Consider the following 20,043-nt stretch of genomic DNA (forward strand, 5'->3'; position numbering starts at 1 on the left):
AGAGAAAACACAAATTACTCAAAACTTGAAAATACGCACACTTAACTAGAGGCTTCACAAAGTGTAGCAGCTAAGCGGCCTAACTGTACCACTAGGATGTATCACAATCATCTGGCGCTGGAGATCTGTGAGACGCTCGTATTTCAGGTGATGAGCTGATGAGTCACAGCTGCCAGCGCGAGAATGTCCTCTCCAATTCGACTCCGCCCAGCCTGCAGAGAAAAACCACACGCCCACCAAGAACACAGACACAGGAGGCAGAGAAAAACCAAAAACACAAAACATGCTCCATAACCCTCACAGTTTTTCTAATATTGAAAAAGGGCAGGGATGAGACATACCCTGCATCTTACAGACCAATTGCACTGCTGAACTCTGACATGAAAATTTTTACAAAACTCTTACCAAACAGATTAAACAAACATATTGCTTCTATTATTCATGCTGACCAAACCAGTTTTATCCCGAATAGATTTTCTTTTTTCAATGTAAGAAGGCTAATGACCATACTGTACCATGATTATGACAAGGATCAAAAGGTTGCTGCCCTTTGCTTAGATGCAGAGAAGGCATTTGATCAGGTAGAATGGCCATATATGTGTAAGGTGTTGGAGGAATTTGGATTTGGCCCCCAGTTTGTTCCATGGATTAAGATAATATATACCCACACCTCCTCTTCCATTCTGACTAATCAAGAAAGGTCAGCTCCATTCTCCCTGCACAGAGGAACCCGCCAGGGTTGTCCCCTCAGCCCTCTGCTCTTTCCAATTGCCATTGAACCACTTGCTATCAGTATTAGACAACATCCTTCTCTTAAACCTATACGGCTCGGCAATGTGGACCACCACATCTCCTTGTATGCAGCCGATGTCGTAATCCTTCTCTTGCAACCTGACCAGTCTGTTCCTTTTCTACTGGACCTCATTAAGTCATTTGGTGATATCTCTGGATACACAATCAATTGGCAAAAAAGGGAATTTATGTCTTTTGGTGCACATCTTGATGCAAAATTTTTGGGTGATCTTCCGTTCAAAATCGCGGAAAGCTTAAGTATATTGGGGTAGTTTTACCAAAACACCCCAGATTAATCTTCAAACTGAATTTTCTTGAAAAGTTGGATAAGTTGAAAGGGAATATTGATAGATGACACACTCTCCCTCTTTCCATGATGGGTTGCATAAATGCTATCAAAATGATATCGTTGCCAAGATTCCTCTATCTATTCCGAAATCTACCAATTTTCTTAACAAAGTCATTTTTCAAATCACTGGAGTCAGTAGTTATGCCTTTTATCTGGGGTTTCAAATCCCATAGGATATCAAAAACTCATTTATGCGAACCAAAAGAGTTGGGGGGGAGTGAGGCTACCTTGCTTTCAGCATTATTACTGGGCTGCAAATCTAAGAGCTCTTGTCTACTGGCAGGAAGGTTAAAACTGGGAAGTTTCAGTGGGTACTCCTGCTTGGATCGCAATTCAAAAGAAAGACATAATTAATAGTTCACTTTCAGGACTCCTTTTCTCAACAACCAGCCGGCCCACAGTTACAAAGGTGAACAACCACATGATCTCAAATTGTCTCAAAATCTGGCTAAATTTAAGAAGTACTGTAAGTTACCAGATACCTCCAGTCACACTCCAGTCCATCTCAATCACGCATTCCCTCCATCACTTTCGGATGCAGCTTTTGACAAGGCAAAAAGGCATAATCACCTTAAAAGATCTGTACATTAATAATAAAAAAAAAATTTGCCTCTTTTGCTCAACTAAGAGACAAGTTCTCCCTCCCTTCAATACAATTCTTAGATATTTACAAATCAGGAACTATGTCCGCCAATGTTTACCTAATTATGAAAACCTCCCTGAGGGGAAAAGGGTTTACTCACTCCTCCTGGGACCGCCTGACTCCAAAAGTTTGGTTTCAAACTATGTCAAAATACTTTTTGAACATGTTAAGTTTAGTTTAGTTTAGTTTTAGTTTAGGAAAAAGAGCTGGGACTGCAGATTGACGAGAATGATGTTTGGGTGGAGGGCCTCGGCAGAATTCACTCCTGTTCCATTAATGCTGGACACCAGTTAATTCAATTTAAGATGATGCACAGGCTACATTACTCAAAAGTTAAATTAAATAGAATTTATCCTACAATCTCCCCCTTGTGTGACCGGTGCGGATCTGCTGAGGGCTCTCTTGCCCACCTTTTCTGGACCTGCCCAAAATTGCACAACTTTTGGTGTAAAATATTCAAATGTTTTCTGAAATGTATGATTGTGTGTTTAGCCCTGACCTAGAGATAGCGTTGTATGGCTATTCTATGCATACATATGTATAATAAAGGCTAGATGTCTCGTCCGCGCTGCCGGCCAATGGAATCGCACTGCCACACTGGTGGCCATCTTGGTACAGTGCACTCGCTCACCCATAACATTGTGTTGTAGTGACGCATGTACTTTTTAAATAACCATAACTTGCTCAATTTTCTACCGATTTTCAAATGGTTTGGTTTGTTATAAACGTCAGAGGTGTAGTTATAACACTGCATCTATGAATAATTATGTTACACTCCCACAGCTAGCAACAATTTATATTTTAATTATTTTGTATTTTATTTGTATTTTTGTAATTTGAATTGTAGCCACGTTTATAATGTTTGTAAGAAAGCAAACCACTTGTAAATCCGTCAAGATTTCAGCAAGATAAGAGTATTTAAGTCTGTGCAGATCACTTACCTTCCTTCCCGTACAAGAGATTCCGCCAGAGAGCTTCCCTGTATCAAGATGGCCGAAGGGTGATCCCGTTCGAAATGCCACCTTAAGACATCTAGCCTTTATGATACATATCTGTGATTCTATGTCTCTACACAGCCTCTCAGTGCAGAGTGCTATCATGTAGGAAATGGTAAACGCTAAGAGACTGATTCTAAGACTCCGGAAATCGGACACTGCGCCTCAGTTCACCTCAGGCGTGGCTAACGGAACTAAGCAGTTTACTGCATATGGAGAAGATCCGATATAGCGTGATGGACAACCTTAATAAATTTTACACCATATGGCAACCATTCATAGATCGTCTTGCCCAGCCAGGTGACCACTCTAACATGCCCACAGTGGGCCACTCACCTCAACCCTGAAAGCTTGTTGGATTGTGATGTATTAGTGATGCAACAATGTAAACTGCTGCCCTTTGCACACCCAGTTTTGTTTGTTTTTATGATTTCTATTTATCTGTTTGTCTGTTTCCTTGTTTTGTCTTTTCTTCTCCTCTTTTATTTTGTCAATTTTATACATATGTGAAAACAATTCAATAAAAATACTGTTTAAATAATCCAACATAGGAAATATGGTATAGTTATGCATACAGAATCCCTCTCCATCTCCCTACACTCGTATTTTTTTTACATGTGTTTCATTTGCCCCAAAAAAGAACCAAACACAATTAAACATGAGTTTGACTGGGAGCATTATCGGTTTCTCTCAAATGTTTAATAGATATCACAATAATATTGGTATTGTGATTTCATTTCAGGTATGGAGCTTTTTTTGACTATGCTAATCACGTAGTGAGCACAGGTATTTCAAATAAACCAGAACACTGATTACAAAGTGACACTACACTTCTGTTCTCCAAGGTGAGCACTGGTTAATCCAACTTTCTAAAAACTTAGCAAAGACTCCTTATAGCAACAGATTGCTTGCAACGGTTGTTGCTGTTAGGCCCTATCATCACCAAACAAGCTGCCCATACTTCTGCGAGGGTCTGAGGTGAAAGGCAAAGTTGCAAATGTATCTGGGAAAAGCCTCTAAAACAGGTAATCTGTATGTGATGTCATCACTCAGTCTGTCAGAAAAGCCACTGGCTGGTCTAATTGGTAACATGACACTTTGCTGTTACCGCATCTTGGCCTGTTAAGTACATTATAACAGTGCAGATACTTGGTGGAGCCATTGCCCAAAACCTAGCATCATCTCAAGTGTTGTAGCGTGTTGGAAGAGGAAGTGTGCAAAGTAACAAAAACTGTACAATCTGGTGATGTTAGGTTTTAATGAATATCTTTTAGCGTTGTGTATTCTGGAAAAGCTGGAACACTTTGTCGATGTTGTGTACAAAAGTTTAGTTACTTTAGTGCATCAGACTTAAGACAGGAGCAGACCTTAGCAGGGCACAATGTTTTATTCACTAAACATTTTTAGAGGTCGTGGCTGAGGTTGTTTCTACTTTATTTATACTCTACATTGGCCATTGATCAATTGTGTAATCATTATTCATTCTATATACACAAAATAAACTTGCAGTTATTAAAACTATTTTTCGACAAGAGCAATATCAACAATTTCAAATATGATTACTGCATATAATAAATAAAAAACATTCAGCTTGCAACCAACATTTTCAATATTGTTTAGCAAATGCGCTCTTTCATATTTTCCTATCGCTGTGTGAACCCACATGGTTGAATCTCCATTTGTGTTTGTTCTGTGCAAATGTAAGGATCCCGAGAGGATGTGCTGTCATTTATTTAGTCATCCTCTGACTTCAACCTTAACATCTCTGGAGGTTTTTTTGTTTGTTTTTTTTATTATTTATTTTTTGGATTTGGAGTGAAATGCCATAACTTAGTAAACAATAGATTGTTTACACATTCATTGCTCCCTCAGGACAGATTGTTCTAACTGTGGTGGTCCCTTAACCTTTCTAGCAACACCATCAGGTCATATTTTTCTCAGTTGTAATCCACATTTAGTTCTAATTAGCAAATGCTAACATGCTAACAGACAGACAGAATTAAGATGTGTCAGCATTAGGAATGGCCTAACAGGTGGTGGCATGGAGCAAATTCTGAAATCTTTCCTTCTTTTGTAAAATTCATGTCTTCAAAAACACACTTATCAGATTGATAGATTACACTAATTTATTTAAATCTGTGGTTAAACCATTATAGGGCACTCCTTGAAATACTTGGAAAACAAAAATTACAACCATGGGGTGTCATTGAAGGATATTTCAAGATATTTTTACTTTTGTGACAATAAAAAAATATGTTGCAAATCAAGATTAAGAAAGTTACCATAAATGGTTATATATATAAGTTATATGGTTAAAAAAGAGGACTTTATAATAAATATATGAAAAAGTAGCAAACTGCAAAAAAAATTTATTTTGAAACATTTTCGCTTGAGGTAATGGTACTTACACAGCCAGTAACAAAGTATCTATAAAGTGCTTGGCAAGTTCATTTAGTAACATTTTTCTTGGGGTAGTGGTATTGGTACAAATCTTTAAAAAAATAAATCAAAGTGAAGTTCAATGCAAACTAGTAACAAAGCGTTTATACAGTGCCTGGAACGTTTGTTTAGTGACATTTTTCATAAGGTAGTGATAATGACATGAATATAAATGCTAAATTGAAGTGCACATGGTTCTTCAACCTCAAGGAGAGGCACAGGGTGGACATATTGAACTTCCAAGGAAGTTGCCAAATATGGTCACTTGCCCCATGAAGGATTAGCCTCAACAAAAGTTCTGTTGTCTGTTTGGTGAGCGAAGCATGGCGTACCAGAGAAAAGTTGTGCGGCGTGTTTTTAGGTTTAATGAACTTGCAAAGACGCTTTCTGGTCTGCAACTCGCTGTGTCGGTATTCTCAAACTTCAACAAAAGTGCTCAGGGTATCCTGAATGTGCACAAATCAGGCCAACTTAGAAAACACTATCTTTAGGAATGCAACTGTGATTCAGCTGTTATTGATTTTGAGGTTAGGTAACAATGCAGAATGCATGCTATGCCAGTGGATGTTACACAGCTCATATGGGCAGAAGTGTTAAGTATGGAGGAAGATAACTATCAGCATGAATCTGTGCGGGTGACCTGCACTGCTGGAATGTGAGTGTAAACATCTCGGTGAGTGTGTAGCAGATGATGGCTACAAAAAGTTAAATAGGTAGGGGTTAGGAATATGGAGCAATCTAAGATTAGTCCGCCCTCTGACTAGGCCTGCACATGCCAGCCATGGTTGCCATTCCTTCTTGCACTGTTTAGCGGCCTGCGAGAGGATCAGTGTACCAGATCAGCCACCCCCAAGACAAGACAGGGGTCACAGGCCATTCGCAAAAAATCACAAGTTCTTTATCTATTATTAAACTCATTTATTTAAGCCTCTGCTGAAACTCTAATGAAACAGGACAATCACCAATATTCAGTTACATCTGAGTGAAAACACAAGGGCAAATATATGAGAAAGTTAATAAATTTCTATTTATTTCTGATTCTATGAATTGTGACTTTAAGCTGTTTACCATATGAATCCAGTGAAATCCCAGAGAAAAGCAGGAAGCAAGTTGCAACGGAAATGTGACTATAAGCTTGTGCGTGGGTGGGTGTTTTGTTGATGCACATGCATGTGTGTCAGCCTGTGTGTGTGCGAGAAAGCACATATATGAGCGTGTCTGTGGACTTCCTACAGCAGAGCATATCCGTAAGGTGACTCCAAACTCCCAGTCAGGTGCAGAGCTGAGCATAAAGGGGAATTTGTGAGTGTGAGTGGGAATGTGGGTGGGAAAGCACAGGATCTAAATCCATAGTCGACAGCTGCGTGTGTTTCTCACATGTGATGTGTGCATGGGTGTATTTGTGTGAACGCAGGCAAAGACGGCAGCGCGATGAAGGAGAACTTGTAAAATGATTGTGAGTGTTTGTGTTGCCTCATCCTGAGATGAATTTGCACCCGGATCAAAGGAAGTGGCAAAAGACCTGTATTAGTGAGTGAAACCTGAAGCTGCTGCTCGGCATCCGTTCTGCCCTACATAATCCTGTGGACTCCATATTACAAACAGCCACAGCACTTTGGCTAGCATACAACCATTCCAGCAAGCCACAGAGTGTGTTGTAGCACTGAGGGAGGCTCTTGGTACGGTTGTTAACAGCTGCAAATATATATAATGATATCATTCGTGTCTTGCTTGAAAGTGACTGGAGTTTATAAACGCAATTCATTCTCACTCACTGCTGTACATTATATCCCCTATGTCTCAGCAGTGGAAAGTGATATGCGTGTTGATGTCTGGCTACATTTCCTGTGAGTTTCACATTGAAGTGTTTTCCCTCAGGTATGGAGCTCTGCAGAACCTCACCAGAGGAAGGGTGATCTGCTTCCTCAGGCCCTTCAGCAATGGAGAAGTCAAGGGAAAGGGGTGGTCAGAGTGAAGAGAGACTGGATCATCCCTCCAATCAGAGTGTCAGAGAACAGCAAACAGGTTCCTGAAGACCTTGTCCAGGTAAAAAAATGTGAACTTGCAGCCTTTCGCAGCAGAATTTCATCACTGCAAAACTGCTGTAGCTGTAACATCAAAAAATGTATTTTGTGTAGTTTGACACAAATGATAAAACAAAAGTTGAGTTTCTTTGATTGTTTAGTTTACAAAAAAAAAAATAAATAAATAAAAGCCTGGAAACCATGTGTAAAACTTTTTTTCAAGTGCCCACAGATGTCACCAAAGCTAGAAAAAAATTGTGACTTTACATATTATAGATGTTTTACTACTTCATTTTTAGGGTCCGAGCACTAACAGTGCAAGGAACCTCTTGAAACCCTTGTGATTATTTATTTTGTTTCCACTCTTGTCTTCTATCTGCTTTGTGTAAGCACAGTCTGCAGTTCAGTCAAAATTATGTAAATATTTGTCAGACAAGTGTTGGTTGCAGCTGAGTAACTAATGGCTTCATGGCTACACACTGGAGTGCAAAATTTTTAGTTTTGTGCAGAACTGGGTTAATGCAAATGCTTCATTTTTGGTACGAGATGAGAAAGAGCAATCATCATCGATTCGTTTAAGTTTCCTGAAAAAGGACACATAACAGATGAGCAAAAGGTGAAAATCAGGTAATTCTGTCTATGTTTACAGCTTCTCATGAATGGTGTCATTTTGGTCATTTTTAAAAAGATAACATGTCTTTCAAACCCACTGGTAGGTTTTGAGGTTCAAGGGGTTAATGTCTAACTCTATGTATAAATTAGTCTCGGATTGTGTAAAAGCTACATACTGAATCCAGTGTAACATGTTTCTATGAAGTCATGCGCTTTTGAGTATAATTTTCTTTACAGATGTCTAACCACAGTGCAGAGCATTGTTCGAAGGACGTGAAATATAAATGTTATGTTAAACTTGTTACAGAGCATCGGTAAGTGAAGACGAAATACCAACCTACTTTTACAAAATGATGTACATGCTATATAAGCAATATGTCAAAAGAAGTGAGTGCAAAATGCATAAAATATTGAGCTCTTGATATTATTAGTTCAGAATCTTATTTGCTGCCATTAGTCAAAGTCTTCTCTGAGTATAAACACTCAGGTCTCAAGGTTCTTAGCTGTCAACAAACTCACATCTGGTGTATATGCTTTACAAGCCAGCCCCCCCCCCAGCCATCCCATGTGGTTTTAATGATCATCAACTTTAGCTCCTCTGTCTGTCCAGATCAAATCGGACAAAATCTTTACAGGTGAGGTGATTTACAAGTTAGAGGGACCGGGGGTGGACCAGGAGCCAAAGAATCTGTTTGAGATTGACGACAAAACAGGAGTAATCAGGAGCAAGAGACCACTGGACCGAGAGAAGCAGAACAGCTTCACGGTAAGCAACCGTTAATGTTTCAAATCACTTCAAATGTGTTTTAAAGAACAAACCACCAGAAGTGTTTACAACAAGCCACAATGCACTCAGGAAGAGGCTGCACGTGTTTCAAAGCATAGGTTCACGTTTCTCTCTTAAAGCATGTATATCTAGGACACTAGTGCAAACAGGCAGAGGTCAGTTTCCAAGAACCTTTATGGGCATCTTGGGAGACACTTCAGCATGTTTCAGACCAGATGACTCGTGATGTAACCCGCAATGCTGAACCAAACATCTTCAATATTTCTTTCTGCCAGCATATGTTGTGTAGAGATTCCACAAATACCTAAAGTCACCGTGAGTGGACTGCTGGATGTTTCCTCTTGGAAAGCTTGAGATTTGTGGTAATTGATCATCAAAAATCAGAAAAGTGATATGTTATTATAATACATTTTTCTCTTGTACCTGTGTGTGTTTGTGTGTGTAGCTTAAAGCCTTTGCGCTGTCTCCCAGTGGAGAGAGACTGGAGAATCCAACCACCATCGAGATAGTGGTGCTGGATCAGAACGACAACAGACCTGCCTTCACTCAGACCCAGTTTGTTGGTACTGTCGCTGAGTTCTCCATCCCAGGTACATAAATGTAATATATACTGCATTACAAACTTAAAGCCAACTCAAATTTTCATCCTGAAGATGCTTTAAACCTGTATGGAATAGCTTTGACTGAACTATAAAACTTTCTGTTTCAGTGAGTCATTAATACTCCTATATACAGTTTAGCAGTTTAAATCTGCAACAATTCAAATTTCTATATTAATGTTGAATCAAATGTCAATTTTAAAGGGGCGACTGCTGATTCTGCATTTCCTCTCAGAATCTTGTAGTTCAGCTATGGTTTTCATTGTCTTCTTGTTCCAGATGCAGACAGATGTTTGTAGCAAAGCCATTGTATGCAGACTACTCAAAACCAACAGCAAATGATAGATGGACAAAGTTTGCAATGGGCTGGTGAACATGGGGGAGCATTTAGCAGCAACAAAACCAGATATTCCCCTTTGGGAGTTGATGCAGATTCAACCAGAGCTAAAAGAGAGTAAACATTGGTGGTGAATTCGTCAGGTGCCCAGAAACACAACTCCAAAGGAATGCTGATCTTGTGAAAGTATCTTGATGCAGGTTTGAGTAAAATGTTCAAATCCAAGATGTCATTGTTCAAAAGCTTCATTATTTTGTGTGGATTGTTGTTGAAACACTTGCACAAGACAGAAAGAAGCTGGTCCTGACATTTCCAAACTAAAAGCAGCAGATCACAGCTAATAACAAGTGAACTGTTAAAAAAAAGCTGATGTGCACGTGAACAAAGCAAACTTCTTTCACGTGGTTGCACATTATTTCTCTCTTTTCAGGAGCACAGTGTTCCGTAAAACTCTCTGTGAAATTCTGCAGCTCCACATAGATTCTCACTGCCTCGTCTTTGCAGCTGTCTCAAACTTTCAATTACTTCTGGCAGGCACATCGGTGATGTCAGTATCAGCCACAGATGCAGATGACCCGATGACAGAGAATGCTGCTCTGAGCTACTCCATCATTGGCCAGGAAAGCATCCCTGCCAACACTGTTACTAAGACTATGTTTGGCATCAACAACCAGACTGGCACCATCTACACAAGAGACGTCGGCCTGGACCGGGAGGTAACCGAGATGCAGATTTGTTGCAGATCATCATCACCTTTTTAATGATTCATGTCACTAAAACTGAGCTGTTTCATAGGTGGTGAAAGGTTTCAGATTAAAACTACAAGTTGCAGATATGGGGGGCATGGGATTAATGAGTGAAGGTGTGGCAATCATACATGTGTCTGACATCAACAACCATGCACCGAGGTTCAGCCCTGCATCGGTGAGTCTCAGACAGCAATACAGTAGGGATGTCCTCAGTAATAATTAGGATATTTATCATTGATTCAACTTATTCTATATTATGATGACTTTATGACAATGGCCTGAATCCTATGATGTGTTTTTATGTGTGTGGTGCATCCAGTACAGCATGACAGCAGTGGAGAACAGGAACAACTATGAGGTCGGTCGAGTGAATGTGACGGACAGAGATGATGAAGGAACAAGAAACTGGGAGGCCAAATACTCCATTTCCAACGACCCCAACAGCCACTTTTCCATCCATACGGATCCAACCACCAACCAGGGAATTCTGATAGTAGTGAAGGTACAGCTGGGCAGAGCAGTGCGAGGGAGCAAATGTTTCCAAATCATCCAAAGTCACATCTAAGCGGAAAATGAAACAAATGATTGCTTTTTGGTGTCCTATTTTGTCTTCATGTTTATCTGTTTTGTCATTTTTGGATGTTTTCCACCCATGATATAAAATTAAGGTTTTAATTTTGAAGTGGTTTAAAAAAAAAATAAAAAAAAAAGTATGAAATTTGTATTAACCCTGAGAGTTTGAGGAGAGATTTGTTGAATGTATTAGTAGTTGATGGTTTGAGAGGAATTTCCACTTTGTCCTTGACAAACCATTATTCTCTATATATGTACTGTAGTTTTGTTTCTTTACAAATCTGATATTTTGATATGTTCAGCTGACCTACGTTAGCTTTTAATTAGAAGTAACTGATTGGAAATGGACAAACTCTACACGTTTTCTGTTTCGTCAACTAAATGACATAGTTTCTTACCAGGAACATTGTTAGTAACTATAAAATAGGAAATTTATTTGAAATTAGAAAATGATTTGGAATTTTACAGACCTTTCAATGTATGCGCTTCAGGAGTGTTCAGTCATCATTTAAAGGTTTTCAGTATCCATTAGAAATATGTCACACCTTTGTTTTACATCATAGTTACACACATGGACAAAATTGTTAGTACCCCTTGGTTAATGAAAGAAAAATATACAATGGTCACAGAAATAATGTGAATCTGACAAAAGTAACAATAAATTAAGATTCTATGTCAATTAACCAATGAAAATCAGACATTGCTTTTGAACGGACAAAACTGACAAAAATGATGGTAAGAAAAGACTGAAAATAATGTGACTGCAGGGATATGTTCAATCAAGGTGTGTCCTCTAATTAGCATCACAGGTGTCTACAAACTTGTAATCAGTCAGTCGGCCTATTTATAGGGTTACAAGTAGTCACTGTGCTCCTTGGTGACATGGTGTGTGCCACACTAAACATGGACCAGAGGAAGCAAAAGAGAGAGTTGTCTCAGGAGATTAGAAAGAAAATTATAGACAAGCATGTTAAAGGTAAAGGCTATAAGACCATCTCCAAGCAGCTTGATGTTCCTGTGACAACAGTTGCACATATTATTCAGAAATTTAAGATCCATGGGACTCTAGCCAACCTCCCTGGACGTGGCCGCAGGAGGAAAATTGATGACAAATGGAAGAGACGGATAATACAAATGGTAACAAAAGAGCCCAGAACAACCTCTAAAGACATTCAAGGTGAACTCTAAGGTCAAGGTACATCAGTGTCAGATCACGCCATCCCTCATTGTTTGAGCCAAAGTAGACTTCATGGGAGACGACCAAGGAGGACACCATTGCTGAAAACAAATCATAAAAAGCCAGACTGGAATTTGCCAAACTGCATGTTGACAAGCCACAAAGCTTCTGGGAGAATGTCCGATGGACAGACGAGACAAAACTGGAACTTTATGGCAAGACACATCAGCTCCATGTTCACAGACGCAAAAATGAAGCATATCAAGAAAAGAACACTGTCCCTACTGTGAAACATGGAAGAGACTCTGTTGTGTTCTGGGACTGCTTTGCTGCATCTGGCACAGAGTGTCTTGAATGCAGGGTACACTGAAATCTCAAGACTATAAAGGTATTCTACAGTAGAGTGAAATGTGCCGCCCAGTGTCAGAAAGCTTGGTCTCAGTCAGAGGTCATGGGTCTTGCAACAGGATAATGACCCAAAACCCCCAAGAATGGCTAAGAGGAAAACATTGGACTATTCTGAAGTGGCCTTCAATGAGCCCTGATCTAAATCCTATTGAACATCTGTGGAAAGAGCTGAAACATGCCATCTGAAGAAGGCACCCTTCAAACCTGAGACAACTGGAGCAGTCTGCTCATGAGGAGTGGGCCAAAATACCTGCTGAGAGGTGCAGAAGTCTCATTGACAGTTACAGAAATTGTTTGATTACAGTGATTGCCTCGAAAGGTTGTGCAACAAAATATTAAGTTAAGGGTACCATCATTTTTGTCGAGGCTTGTTTCATGAGTTTATTTTTTTAAATAATTCTGTTAAACCACAGTTCAAAAGCAATGTCTGGTTTGCATTTGTTAATTTTCATAGAATTCGTATTTATTATTACTTTTGTCAGATTCAAGTTATTTCTGTGACCATTGTGTGTTTTTCTTTCGTTAACCGAGAGGTACCAACAATTTCGTCCACGTGTGTACATCCTAAGTAAAGTCTAGTTTTTCCTGGAAGTTTCATAGAGTTTAATTATTGTGAAGACAAACAAAAAAAATTGTAAGCACTGACTGATCTCCACTGGGATGCAGGAATAACATGAATTCTCAAAATATGAAAAAGGCATTTTAAAAAAAGCATTGTGGCACTGAGCACTGAAAGGTTGTCTTACACAACCCAACAGCACCATCTAGTGGTTCAGCTTCAAACTACAAGTTATCTCAATAAAAGCACCTATTTGGGTTTTCCTGTATTTTGTCAGATGGTAAATTAGGTTTGCAGTGGACATACATGAATTAATTTGTTGCCTTTGTTATGAATCTACTGTAGATTTTTTGTTTATGCTTAACAATGCAGTGCAAAGTTTTCCTTCCATAAACTGTCTCCCCTGTTGTGTCTTGCAGCCCCTCGATTACGAAGCACAGAGTGAGTACGTCTTGACTTTGACTGTGGAAAATGTTAATCCTCTGAGTAATAAGGCTCCCAACCTGCCACTGAGCACCGCCGAGGTGGCGGTCACCGTTGTGAACGAGAACGAGGCTCCACACTTCAGAGAGGAGCCCATACAGATCGTGGTCCCCGAGTCTGTGCTGCCTGGGACACTACTGATGAGCAATTTTGCCTTTGACCCTGATAATTCTGAGCTAAGGTGTGAAGCAGTAGCAGCAAAAATATATATATTTTGTTGTTTCTAGTAATGCAAGTAAACTGATTTCCCGTGCTCTGTGTGTCGCAGGTACGAGATCAGCAGAGATCCTGAGAGGTGGCTGGACATCGACAGAGATACAGGAGACATTACAGCGAGGAGAACCTTTAACATGAGATCTCCATATGTTAAAAACAATGTCTACAGAGCAGCTGTCAAGGTTACAGGTCAGTTTATTCACTTTTTCTTATTCTGTTCAAACTCTTTAATAGTACTTTAATAGTCACGTATCTGATTCAAAAACATTGTTGCAAGCTAATTTATATTTAAAAAAATGTGAAACCATCTTGCCCGAGCTGGATTTTTACTTTGTTTAGGGGACAAAAAGACCTAAATAGAAAATGTAATTAATTTGGTTTGCACTTCAAGACAGATTGTCAGACAGAAATTATTGTTATTGTGTGTTTTTGTTAGACATTACCACTGAATAAGCTTTTGTGACTCTGTTGTGTGTTTATGTTCACTTGTGTAGACGTTGGTGGTGTGTCGGCCACTGCAGCGGTGGCCATCACACTGAAGGAGACCAATGACTTCCCTCCTCAGCTCTTCCCTCTGAGTGGCTCCGTATGCAAAGGTGCCAGCAGTTCTGGTCTGGTTCTGACTGCTATGGATGAAGATCTCCCTCCGCATGCTGCACCCTTTTTCTTTGAGATACCTGACGATCTGTCAGTCAACTGGACTGTTATTCAAGTTAACAGTAAGCAAAGAGCATCAAGGGAGAGGATGAAGGGAGTAAATCTGCATAAAGGATGTCTAATTTTGTCTCTTTCTGTGTTTTTTCCTGCTTCAGATACTCATGCGGTGCTTCAGCACGTTGTGGATCTGGTGGCTGGAGAATATGCCGTCACAGTGCTGGTATCAGACTCTGGCAACCCAGCTTTGGGTGCTTATGCTCAGGTCAACGTCACTGTGTGTCCCTGTGACTCCTTCGGAGACTGTAAATCGATGGCGGGGACTCTCTTAGGCTCCACTGTGGGAATCAGCTTCTTCGCTCTCATTATTATCATGGCTAGTATTGCACTCCTACTGTGTAAGTATCACCTTTAAAAAAAAATGTTATTTTATTTTTACAAGAAATATAAGCAAACATAACCCTAGTTTTAGACACAAGCACAGAGTGGCACACAGAGCGGCCCTCTTGTATCTGGAGGAATTGTTATTATTATGTTGTTGTTGTAAATTAATTGCATTTTTGAGGGACTGAAGGGGGTTGAAACTTCATGCACATGTCAGAAGTGGTGAAAAATGACATTTTATGGTTTTGGAGCATGGCTGTGGTAAAATGATTTGATATCTCAACCACAAAACTTCAAAGTTGTAGCTTCTACATTAGGCTTCACCTAATTGTACCATATGTAGTGTCAGACTTACAGAAAAGCTTCTTGGAGCCACAATCTTGAGCCCATAGGAAGCAATTTTGAATTTGCTGTGGCATTTGCTCTTCACAGCCATTGTACTTCAACAAATTCTCCTGACATGATTAACAAAAGCGGCTTCAGATTCAGTCATCTTAACACCTTCATGATGCAAAGTTATCAAATCTGTGACTTTTCATGAAACTCTGTTTTCACAGCAAGGAAGCAAACTTCAGTGTTTCACCATTAAAAAGGAACTTTTGCAACTCAAATGTCCAATTTCTCCCAAGTCTCTCTTGATGAGAGTCTCTCCTTTAACACATCTATAGGTCAAGATAAAGTAAAAGCCACCTGCTGGAAACTAAAGTATGTCTTATGTGGCGAATATCATCCGTTTTACATGAAATACATATGATGTGTTTTAGACATGATGAACAACAGCATGGTGTATAGTTATAGAAGTATATTTAGTGGGTGTTTCCTAACAACACACAGTGGACACAGAAAGTGATTTGTTTGTGCACCATCTGATAAGAGTCCAGGTCTGAAGGCATCTACATACTCACAATAAAATCACTTAACTGTGGCACACCTGATTGACACTGCTGGTAGCTTTAACTGAAATTATATAGCTTTGACCTTTTTTTTTTCTTTTTTGCACAGTTTTGGTTGTAGAAGGGACAGCATTTCTTTTTTATGTGTGAAAATATACAAAAGTGAAAAATCTGAAATCTGAGTACAATATATACAAAACATTTAGTGGGCCTTGATCCTAACACATTACAAAAATCACTGAAAAAGTCAGAAAGCATCACTAGGTCCTTGCATGCTAAACAAGACAGAGCTGCAGTGATTGAATAACAGAAAAATACCTGGCAACAATTTTGACCAATTTTTCATACCTAAGTACCAAAAATATGCTGTTTCAGTCAATATTCAATATTCTTTCCTAACATTGTATGTACTAATCATCAAATAATGGAAAAAACAACAATGACGAAATAATCAGTTGCAGTCGTATAATAAGATAAACAGAAATGAATTCATCCTTGCAGTGCTGCTCCTCCTGGCTGTGGCGCTGACGTCCTGTGGGAGACGCCACCACATCAAGAAAGGAACGGGTCTGCTGGTCGGAGAATCAGAAGACGACATACGTGACAATGTCTTTAACTACGACGAGCAGGGAGGGGGTGAGGAGGACGAGGTGAGGCTTATGTGTTTTTGAGGCTATGGTGAAAAGTAAGTGTGTCTTTATTTTTAAGGACGCCAGTGGTACAGGTCTGAATGATCCTGTGGTCTTGTTATTGCTGTTTGTACAGTGTGGATGCAGCAACTGTGAATGTGGAAATATTATTAAGGGTTGGAGGTTGAAGAATGCAGATGCATAAGAGGACAGTCTTAGTGGTTATATTTAAATGTAAATTAGTGGTATTTGATTGAAATTATGAGTCTGGCACCATTGATTGTTACTGTGGTTTTGTTTGACTTTCTAGTTTGTGTATTATCTCTATATTATTAAAGTGCATACAGAACCAACCTGAAGTTCTTTCCTCTCCCCTTGCAGAATGCCTTTAACATTGACCTGCTGTGGAATCCTCATGATGCACCTTCCACCCCGGGGTCCTTCTACCCAGGGTCTGGTCTTCCCCGAGGCAAGCAGCCCCTCAGGAAGGATGCCCCGCACAACCTGCCCTCCCCCACCTACCCACGGAGGCCTCCTGCAGATCCCACTGACATCGAAGACTATATCAATGACGTGAGAGGCTCCGTCATTTTGGTTTAGTTTCATTTTACCTCTCAAATCAAAACTAAAAATATATTTTAAAGGCATAAACCACAACTTAAAGTCAGATAAAAAAAAAATAAAAAAAAAGAATATGTAACAACTAATTTTAAAATAAAATGCAGCAGTTTACTCTCACTTGCAAGGTTATTGACAGGCGTTTGAATATACAGTCAAATTTAGATTTTGCAAGTTTTCTAAAGCTATTAAAGCATATTCGTTCATATCTATAATTCTAAAGAATGTTTAGATTTTCAGTGGAGGGGAGTTTAGAGACAACCCATATTGTTTTTTTTCTATAAGAGAAATTGTTGTGTAAATATACCACATAACTGCATTTACTTTCAGGTCTTGGAGAGTGCTACTGTACCTAAAAAATGTTGAATAATGATGTGTGACATACTGTTTAAAGTGATGTCACTTTCTAGCTTTGCAGCAAGTTTCTCATCTGTGTTTAAGGCCTGCAGTTCGAGGCAACGTTAGCCACTATTAGCGCAATACCCAAATCTCTAAAATTTGGTTGGTTGAGTTGATTTCGGGTAATGTCTGTGCTAAGTTTAAAAAAAGAAAGAAAGAAAAAATGCAGGCCTAAAATAACATGACATCTGTGCCTAATAGTGTTATAGGAGTGCAATGATGGATCACACTTACTAGAAAACTAATTTGGCTGTAGATGTGTCTACATTTCTAGGTTTATTATCTGTGCTGTTAATGTAGGACATTGGTATGAAACACAACACAGGAAAGGATGATTCAAAACTGGGAAGCAGGTTGGCTGTTTAGGAGAAAAAGGCAGCTTTTATTTTATGTGTCTGATGGAGCCTTGGCTTCTTTTTTTTTTTAATGAAAGTAAAAGCAAGGGGACTTTGGCTGGAAGTGTGAAAAAACAACATTCCATCGTGACTTTATCAGGCCACTGTATCACTATTTTCTTAATATACACTGACATTTATTTGGGATGAGGTAATGTCTGTAATGTCTGTGATGTAGTTTCAGCATTTTTTTAGAAATAACTGCCATCATAATATGTGATGATGCACGATATTAAAATTTATGGCAGATACCAATACCCGACATTAAGATTTCTGATCTTGCCGATAACCGATATTACCGATGTTGATATTAAATTTTTGTTCACACCGAAAAAATTAGTATAAGCAAGCACTGTGACAACGTGTAACCTATTCAAAAGAAGCCCATACCAAATTAGACCACACAGTCTTCTTTGTTATGTAACAAAAGTAACATTTTTAAACATATTTAATGTTCAAGTCCAGGACCATTTAAGTATCATCAGTTTTTCACATCAGCTAAATTTGTTCATCGAACCGAAACCGATATATTGGAAAAAACACTAATGCCAAGCAATGTTAATGGCAAGTATCTACTAATTTACATTTGTTCTGGACATTATCACAGCCCATTACACTGGATTTGCATGTGTAGATTTCAGAGACTGAATGTAGAAGTAATTTTTTGGTGTAAGAATAAACGCTCTCAATTTAGAATTAAAACAGCAGCCACCAAGCATTACCTTTGTCAACTGAAAAAAAAACTTTGCTATTTGTCCTCTCTCAGGGCCTGGAGGCTGCAGACAACGATCCTAACATGCCTCCTTACGACACAGCACTGATCTATGACTATGAAGGAGAGGGCTCACTGGCAGGAAGCCTCAGCTCGATCGCTTCAGGCAGCTCTGATGGAGATCAGGACTACGACTACCTCAACGACTGGGGACCACGCTTTCAGAAACTAGCCAACATGTATGACCCACGTTAAGGTGGGCAGCAGCGCACAGAAAGAAGACCTGTGCAATATGCCAGTAGTTAGGGACACCAATCATACCTCTGGTGTTTTAATGGACACATTGGAAAAGATTTTAGTCCAGGACAAGATTTTGAAGTGTGCCAAGAAAAAACAAATGCTATGCAAAAGTATGGGCCTTAAATCTTATGTGCTTTTTATTGAGGATCATTTGGACACATCTGACAAAATGGCTCGCTGCAAAGTTTTGTGGTTAGCTCAGGAAAAGTAAGAGACAAGAAAACTGTGTGTTCCTATGATCAGCCACAAGGAAAAGAAGAGTGCACGCTGCAAGGCAGAACGTGTGTTGAAAAGTGTGTCCATGTCTGCTGTTGTCGTTTCTCCTCAGACTTGGAGGCAGTAATGACGCATACAACAAGCCTGAAATACTGAAAACATATTTTAAATGTATTTCTTTTTTATATAAGGAATTATTATTATTTTATAAGACGAATTTGCTTTGATATTGTTTGTTTTTCTTTTCTTTGATCACAAATCCTCCATTCCAGCATCTGTTAATCTTTTTGGAAGTCATCTTTTCATAAATCATCCTGTACCACAATCACTGTATCTGGAGTTGTATTGGATTTTTTCCCCCTTTTCCATATATATATGTTCATTGAATTTAGAGTTTACTGGCGACTACAAAATAAATGGAAATCTTTTATATAGTGTGTTTATCATTCATATAAAATAAGAACCGCTTGATTTACTAATAAATATAGTATATGCAAATACTGCATATTCATTCCCACTAAAATTAAATACTACATAAAGAGCAACACACAATATTTAAATGAAACTTTATTTAAACATTTGCCAACACCATTCTTTGGGACTTCATATTCACTTGCAGCAAACAAGCCATTGCGTAGTCCCTTACACAAAGACTTTTTTTTTCCCCAAAGAAAACACCACCTATTCCACCTACTTACTCAACCAGCATGTTTCCTGGTGAGAAAAGGACCAAATAAATACATAAACATAAATGTGGAATAGCAGTACATTTGTTCCCTACAGCCTGTCAAATTTTCTCAAGTACACACTAAGTTAAAGAATTCACAGCAATCTGCTACAATCTGTTACAATTCTTAATTTCAGTTCACTGCACAATAATGCAGACCTTATTGTGTAATGTAAATAAGATATGTCAACTGACAGTGTAGAGACATTGGCTGTGTCCCAATTCAGAGTCTGCATCCTTTGAAGGATGGGTTCTTCATCCTTTGAAGAATGTATCCCAAAATTGTGATTTTTGTTTAATTTTTTTATTTTTTTAATATACCTGAAGAAATTGAGATGCTTACACTGTGCGGTTGTACTGGACAAAACTGTCCA

General features: G+C 39.0%; 1 protein-coding gene across 1 annotated transcript in view; it reads left to right on the forward strand.

The window, feature by feature from the left end:
* cdh15 (cadherin 15, type 1, M-cadherin (myotubule)) overlaps window positions 1-19,372 on the forward strand; it is a 29,239-nt gene extending 9,867 nt beyond the window's left edge. The window contains exons 2-14 of the mRNA XM_008292932.1: window positions 7,097-7,264; window positions 8,465-8,620; window positions 9,087-9,231; window positions 10,112-10,293; window positions 10,373-10,501; window positions 10,646-10,828; window positions 13,463-13,707; window positions 13,795-13,931; window positions 14,237-14,461; window positions 14,555-14,794; window positions 16,175-16,323; window positions 16,684-16,875; window positions 18,481-19,372. Of these exons, the coding sequence (XP_008291154.1) occupies window positions 7,097-7,264; window positions 8,465-8,620; window positions 9,087-9,231; window positions 10,112-10,293; window positions 10,373-10,501; window positions 10,646-10,828; window positions 13,463-13,707; window positions 13,795-13,931; window positions 14,237-14,461; window positions 14,555-14,794; window positions 16,175-16,323; window positions 16,684-16,875; window positions 18,481-18,681 (2,352 nt within the window). The 3' untranslated portion in view covers window positions 18,682-19,372. The remainder of the gene's footprint in view (window positions 1-7,096; window positions 7,265-8,464; window positions 8,621-9,086; window positions 9,232-10,111; window positions 10,294-10,372; window positions 10,502-10,645; window positions 10,829-13,462; window positions 13,708-13,794; window positions 13,932-14,236; window positions 14,462-14,554; window positions 14,795-16,174; window positions 16,324-16,683; window positions 16,876-18,480) is intronic.
* The last annotated feature ends 671 nt before the right edge of the window (window positions 19,373-20,043 follow it).

The sequence above is a fragment of the Stegastes partitus genome, unplaced genomic scaffold (assembly GCF_000690725.1).
Source record: "Stegastes partitus isolate 25-593 unplaced genomic scaffold, Stegastes_partitus-1.0.2 Scaffold19, whole genome shotgun sequence".
NCBI lineage: Eukaryota > Metazoa > Chordata > Actinopteri > Pomacentridae > Stegastes > Stegastes partitus.